Source organism: Corvus brachyrhynchos, unplaced genomic scaffold, assembly GCF_000691975.1.
Source record: "Corvus brachyrhynchos isolate BGI_N302 unplaced genomic scaffold, ASM69197v1 scaffold92, whole genome shotgun sequence".
Taxonomy (NCBI): domain Eukaryota; kingdom Metazoa; phylum Chordata; class Aves; order Passeriformes; family Corvidae; genus Corvus; species Corvus brachyrhynchos.
In genome coordinates, this window is record NW_008236973.1 from 3,734,178 (window position 1) to 3,741,959 (window position 7,782).

The window sequence follows — 7,782 nt, forward strand, 5'->3', positions numbered from 1 at the left end:
AAGAGAAGCTGAACTTCATTATTCAAATGTGCTGAGTGACACTTTCAACAAACAGGTTCTTTAAACAACATTTCTGCAGATTTTAATATACTGACACATGAAAACAGCAACTTCACTGGAAACAGTTTTCTTTTTAATTTTACCGTAAAAATGCAAAATAAACTCTTTCACTGTAACATTATAGCTTTTAATATTCCTGAGCTGCATTTTAAAAGCAAAAGTATTCTTAAATGGATTTAACAAGAAACACTGCAGCCTTACTTTCCAACAACACAAGTAGAAATAATTTAGCAAGAAGGCCCCTTTTTCAAGACAATGTCTAGCTCTTTATGTACCTGAAAATATGTTTCAAGTATCCCTATGCCACCTGAAATAATTACAAAGCCAAATATGTCAACAAAATATGAGAACAACTTTCAACCATTTTACCACTGCTTGTTACTTCCTACACCAGTGTGTCTCTCTTACATGGAAAGTATGATTATACAAAGGCATTACATGCCAGAATAACTTGGGCCACAAAGCTTGGCATCATACAGACATATGAAGGAATCATAGCAGTTTAAAAGGTATCCTGCATATCTTTATAGTCAGTTTTAAGAAAAATGTGAAAGTCCTGCTATCCACCTCAATCAATAAAAATCTACTTCGTTAAACATGATTTCACTGAATGCACCAGAAAACACTTTAAATCAAATCTGTAATACTTTGTCACCTCTGAAGTTCCTATAACTGGCACCCACGTATTTCTTAAGCCAAATTAGGTGATACAGAGATAAAAACTAAATACGCTAAAATTAAGGTTTAGAAAACTGAAACAGGTTGACTTTTAGCACTTTAGGAACTTGAGCACAAGCACGGTGATTATAGCTACATTGTCATAGAAACCTAGAAAGAGACAACAAAGGAAGGAAGGTCAAAAAAATCTGGCATCTCTTTTCTTGATTTCAGGGACTAGATGCAAGCTAAAAATTGGTTAAAACAACTGTGTTTTCTATAGCAGTCACACCAATGAGGTCTCGTTTACAACTTTCTGGCCCTTTTGTCCTACCACAGCCTTTCAAAGGAGCCAAGGCCTCCACTACCCACTCCAAGTGCTCCTTTGCTTACTCAGTGATCACCTCCGGTGCCTTCGTCTCCTGCTCGCACTTCTGCGACTACGACTCCTTTCTCTCCTGTCCCGCCTACGTTCCCTACTGCGCGTTCTTCTGTAACGGGAACGCCTGGGGCTGGCACTTCTTCGACGAGGACTGCGGCTTCGGCGAGGGCTGTAACTTCTGCTGGAGCGTCTGTAATACCTCCTTTCTTTCCTGTGCTTTTCATCCTGGTAACTCACATCTCTTCTGTGTCTGCTGCTCTCTCGTCTACCCTTACTCTCATCACTGTTTATGCTGCTACATGAACGGCTCTTTCTTCTTCTTGGCTCTGTGCCACGTTTGTCCTGCTCACAGTGCAAGTCCTTCTTGCACGTGTTCTGGTCACAGCTAGAGAGGCTCTTCTGGTCCTGGTTATTGGCGGGAACACATGAAAGTACCCCCGAACCTCTTTTGTCAGAACACCTCTCAGAGTCTGTAGTATGGAGATTCTGACCTTCTTTGACATGAACTTTGTCATGAATGCTGCCATTTAAGTACTTGCATTGAGTGTTTCCACTTTCAAGGGATGCTACTTCTATTTGAGAGCCAGGAGCCAGTTTGCCTGTGACAGCCTGTCCTGAGGTAGAAGTGATGCAGCTGGATGACACAGTGTGTGGAACGGCAGTAGGGCTTTTCAGCATGTCAGTCTGAGATGCTTTGGTTTCTTCTTTGCTTTGATTAACTGCATCCATTTTCTTGCTCAGAAGATTGTTCAGTAGTTTCTCCCTCAGTTCTTTTTCTTTTCTCTGCAAACCCAGTGCTCTCTCTTTTTCCTCTTCCACACGTTTAAGCTCAGCCTCCTGGAGCCTTCGTCTCTCTTCTAGCTGCTGAAGACAAATCTTTTCTTCATTCTGTTCTTGCTCCAAAAGCTTTACTGTCTGAAAGACAGTCAAAGGGAAGGTAAGAGTAAACAAAAAATACCTGCTCATTTCCAAGTTACAGCAACACAAAGGCAGCAATATGGCAAGAAAATAAAATCTAACAAACGGAACCATCCCAAAATAAAATTGTGTTTCCTTCTTAAAGGGGAAAAAAATCAAAACTAATCAAGCAACAAAACCCACTAATACAAAACTGCTGTAAGGTGAAACACTACTGGTCCACAATTCTTGAGTAGAAGCTTTGTCTTCATGGCTCCTTAATATAATGAAAGTAACACCATGTGAAATCTGCAATATTGAAATACATTTGTCAGGGTCAACACTTGAAGGCTTCAGTCAAATTAAAAATGTTTTAAATTTTATTGAGAAGAACTTCTCTTAGATGATTGGCATTTGTGGTTCATAGATGACTTTACAATGAGTCCATACAAACAGCAAGTAATTAAATGGACAAAAATTATGTAGAAACTGATTGTCATTTTGTCAACCACTTTAAAAATTCATGATACTGGAAAAGGTTCAATCTTTATTCTGACCTAAGTCAAGTGGCTTATTACAGACCTCAGAATTCTCTAAATGAAAGAAACACACTCTCTGTTTCATCAGACAACCTTTCTATCCCACAGCTACCAAGTTAAAAAGTCTGTGAAAGGCATTTCTCCCTTCTTCTAGTACATAACTGATTTGTACATAGCACTGTGAGTTCAAAAACACTCCTGAAGTGCACTGGAATCAAGAAAAAACCTGCGCTTTTCCACACAGCTTTTTGTTTCTACAGAAAATATTTCACATACAGTACACCCTAATAAGGTTTTATCCAAGTCTTAAGCTTCAGTGTTTCAGTGGAAAAACAAAAATACTGTTAGAGACAGGATCTAACATTTGAAACCTTTGCTGACAGTACTTTTCCTACAGAAGAAACATTCTGCACATTTCAAACACTGACTAATGAAAGTTCAATCTCTGAAACTGCAAAGAACAGAGAACAGAATCACAAGGCAGATGGGAAACAGCATCCAAACTGGAACTAGGGAAGGAGTCTTGCATCTTATCCTCTGTGGTTAGTTCACTTCATCATGCTCACACATTCTTTTTCTGGACTTAAGAAAACCCAACAATTAATTTACAGGTAAAAAATGCTATTCAGGACGATAGGTTCAAGTTCACTTCCCATTTACCTACAAGTGCATGTTTTACCAAGAGAGAAATACTGTTTCATTGAGCTTTTCTGAAATTCTGGTCTAAGGAATAGCAGCTGCAGAGGTAGTAAACCTGTTTAATGAACAGTGCTCCCCACCTCCTTTAAAGCCAGTAAAGGGCTTCGTTCTGCTGGGTTCTTCATTAGCTTGTGAAATAAATATTGAAGTTACCTTTGCTCTGCTTAGCAGTTCTGCAATTAATCTAATGGACTGAAGATTCCTCTGGGCTAACAGGAGCTTCCTTTCTTCTAGCTTTATCTTTTCTTGAAGCTTTCTCTGTTCTTCAGCTTGAAGCTTTTCAAGTTGCTTTTTGTTCCGTTGAACTTCACGATCTTTCTGTTTCTGCTCTCTCTTGCGCAACTTCTCTTCTCTTTTTCTCTCTCTCTCATATTCTTCAAGCTCTCTCTGCTTCCTAAAGAGACAAATATTTTTGCCTTTTCTAGGCCAAGTACAATTTCAAACTCCTACTCCATGTAAAATACATTTTATACTTCAAGTAAATTTGTTTCTAAATAAGTCATGTTGATTACTGCAGAACAAAAGTAGAACACAGAATATTTTAACCCTTAGTTGTGACAGCAAACAGTCATATTCCGTCTATTTTTAAAAACAAGTTGGAATTCAAAGACAAAAATGGCTACAGCGAAGAATTATTTTTGAACTACTTTGACCAGAGACAATAACAATGCATGAGGCAGCTGGGCAGAGAATTACCATGGCAAGAAGAAAAATATCAAGCCAATGAACGTGTGCAGTGGTGGTGGGTTTTATTTCAGTGACTAGGACAAAATGGTAGCTTATGCTAAAGGCCAAGGGTTTCTGAAACTAGGTGTATAATGGCAAGATTTTTAGGAAATTAAGAATTTCGCAGTTTTAATATTTTGAATTGAACATAAGCATTAAGTGGTAAACTAAATAACCACACTTGGCTTTAAGTACTTCACTTTAGCTACAGAAAACGTGTGTTTAATTATTTTCTATCTTTTGATGCATATCAGTTGATATGAGGGAGTAATTTTGTTATGCCTGATTGTTAAAAATATAACTGAACAATAAGGAATAAATACCTTTCTTCCTCTTTTTGTTTTTCCTCAGCTTCTTTCTCTTTACGTTTTTGTTCTTCTCTCTGCTTTTCAAGCTCTTGAAGCTTTTGCCTTTCAAGCTGACGCTTCTTAATTGATGCATCACTGAGGTGTTTTGTTGAATCAAAAGAAACCTTTACATGATACAATTTAAAACAGTTTTAAGGAGACAGAAAAAAAAATTAAAAATTACAACCTGACAACCCCACACAATTTTAACTTAGACCTTGGTGTAAGTACAATCAGGTGCGTAAAACTTTTTTTCAAAACAAAGGGAACTTCTCTATGTGCCCAGAGAAAGCTCCACCTCTTGTAACCAGGTAGCTGGGAACTAAACGTGTGCACACATAGCAAAATCAGATACCACTTTATACTTGTGTGTCTCACAACCAAAAATAAACCCCAGTGTGATTGAGGCTCTGTCTATCCAATGTTTTCAGTGGTTGAGACCCTGTTTGTCCCATGTGTCAGAACGGGCACATACAAAACTCTTAGTTAATGAATGCTGTTAGGGACTGTACAGCACTAGGTAGAAATAGTTTTAAGTAACAGCCTTCCTTTCTGTCTAAAACTGTGATACTTAAATTCAGCAGAAGAAATAGTTCTAAAACATTCAGCACCTGGTTTAAGCCTCCCCACCAGTTCTAAAACCCAAACTGAGGTACACTGGGCTTAAGATCCCAAGTCGTGGGAAGAGAAAGAAAAGAAAGACACACACATCTGAAAAATGAGACCTCAGAGGGGCTCAGCTTCCAGGATATGTGAACACACCTTGGTCACATCCAGCTGCGTGCTGGAACAGGACACCACCAGACACCACAGCCCCAGTGTCCTAATCTCCAATTCTGAGTGCAGGCAGGCAGGGATCTATAACACATTTCCGCAGACCCATGGTCATGAACCACAGGGCAGAGAACAAAGAGCACATCCTCTGCAGTTTAATCTACCCAAGCTCTATGCAAAATGATGTTTTACTAACAGACTAAAAGGACAAATAGGTACAAACAGACAAGGTGTTGTGACCTTGTATGACAAGAGAGCTGCTGTCCTGACAGGGCAGCTGCCAGGAAGGCTTGATTCCTCTTGCACAGCCAAACTAAATTTGGGAACCCTGATCCCCTGCATGTAAATGACAGTTTGAATTTCACCAGGTCAAGGCACAATTTCTATCCCGCAAGTGAGAAGCTTTGATAACAAGATAAAAGATTAGAGTATTTTATTTACACTGACTAAACTACAATTTAAATAAGTATCTGCATGTTCCCAGATTGCACAAAGGAATACTCAAGCTTTTTTTTCTGAAATACACTCCCTGGTTTGATGAATGACTACTGGGCATACCAAAATACCTCCGCAAACATTTCACTCAACCAACACATAAATCCACAGACCACCTCCAAACAGAGTAAGTTTTCTTGAGGCCATGCTTTCAGAGATACTACCTCTGAACAGACTGCCTTGTTCCCTTCTGTCATAGCTGTAATTTCTAAGACAATGAGGTTACAGAAAATTACTTCTGGAAAACTCCGTATGCAAACATTATGAAATAAGCATAGGGCATTCACAGGAAGCTGTGCTAGGAATGAAAATTATCATTTAAATTTTTGTGGGGCCTTCCTGTATGTAAGGTATGCTAATGATTAACTGTGTATTTCCCAGGCCATACAGGCCACATGCTACTAAAACTTTCAGTTCTGACCCTTGACTGGTAGACCTAGTTCTTAATGCAGGGACCAAATACAGAGGCCGTGAAATTCTCCCCCAAAATGTCTCTCTGTAGTGAACACATGGAAGAATAAAGCACTTTACAATTAAACTTCTGGTGAAATTTGTCTGAACTTTTTCAGAACTGGAATTTTAAGTGAAATCACGATTTATAAAAACATATTATTTTCTAAAAAATTTAGAAAATCGTGTTCATGAACTTGATCCTTCCATAAGCAGTTCTCATTTCTAGAATTGCCTTGTCAAGAAAAAAGCAAAAACCCACTCACTTTGCTCATGTAGTCTAACAACATATTTTTCTGCAAACATTTTCCTTTAAAAATTGTATTATGTCTGTCCCATAAAGCTACATTAGTGCCACCAGTATCGCCTGTTGTCATCACTATGGTTTACAGATAAAGGTTTCAAGCACTATAGAAATAACATTTAGCTGTACTTGGGCTTTCATGTGGGTTCCCACACAAAAGGCTGCAGTCTCTCACCTTTATATTGCAAGCCACTGCTTTGCCATCATCGCCCTTGTACATCAGCTTCATCCCTCGCAGGGCATTCATGGCCTCGATGAATCCTGCGTACTCTCGGTACTGAACATATGCTTCAAAGTTTAAATGGCCTCCAAAACTGAAAGTGTGAAAATTCCTGCCAGTCATTTCTTCTCTGTAAGGGTCCAGCATGGGTATGTCCACATTACGGATTTCTCCAAATTTCTGGAAAACTTTTATAAGGACTTCTTCACTTGGCTTTTCCGAGCCAGTCTCCTTGGCTGCAAACCACTTACAAGGCAAGCCCTCCAAGTGAATAGTATCTGGCCTTTCCCCCGGCAAGGTTTCGTTCATATCTTTTGCATCACGGAAAAAAGAGTCCCAGTCATGTCTGGTAGGAAAGTCAATCTTGTATTCCGCAGCACGCACTTTTAAAATGTCAGAGAAGCCGCTCAGCTTTATTGTTTTGCCATCAAGGCATGCCAGAAAAGATTTAACCAAACTTTTGTTCTCGACCTCTCCTTCAAACCTAATGAAATCCATTGTGCTTTTAGAAATCCGCAGAGTGGAAAACTGATGAGTTTGCACCATCCCCTTCAATCTTTCCATCACTTCCCAGTTCGAAATGGATTTTCCTGGTTGCTTCAGCTGAGGAAGTGCCACACTGATGGTCATTTTGGTAATGGGTTTAAGGTATAACCCACAGGGAGCACAGAGCTCTACAGCTTCTGATGTATCATGAACTATTGTTGCAGCAGCCATAACAAAGAAAAAGCATAGGATAAAAAAATAAAAGATGCAAGTTTAAGTTGCAGGCCAACAGTAGTCAAATAAAATAGCCCTTATCCATAAATAATTTAATTCTTTGGCGATTTAACCATTCCCAAGTTAAAACGATGTCTCTTAACACAAGAGTGAAATAGATAACTACAACCGAGTAGTACAAACATCTTAAATTACTTTACAACCACTAGAACCTGTAAGTAATTAAACCTCTGTAACGCCTCTGAATAGAAAACAAGAAGCTGATGACAATCTTAGGAATACATGAAGTTGGTATGTGATGGCTCAGAAAGCAGCTACCCTTTCTCAGGAAGGAAGGGACTGGCGGCGCGATGTCACACCGCTCCCAAATCTACTTAACAACCAGTGAACCGCAGCAGGCTGGTGCCGAGGCGGATCTCACGTTCTCCGGAAGGAAGACCTCGAAGGTGTCTGCAACGAAAGAAAAGCGCCCCTTTTATTTAAAAGCCCGAAGCCCCACCGCCCCTCCCTGC

The 7,782-nt window shown here is 39.5% G+C and overlaps 1 protein-coding gene across 1 annotated transcript; it reads right to left on the reverse strand.

Moving 5' to 3' along the window:
• Positions 1-829: 829 nt before the first annotated feature.
• Positions 830-7,776, reverse strand: AKAP17A (A-kinase anchoring protein 17A). The gene is given in 5 exon segments (XM_008629331.2): positions 830-888; positions 1,111-2,014; positions 3,388-3,628; positions 4,284-4,432; positions 6,506-7,776. Coding segments are annotated over 5 exon segments (2,115 nt in total). The 5' UTR covers positions 7,268-7,776.
• Between the last annotated feature and the right edge of the window lie 6 nt (positions 7,777-7,782).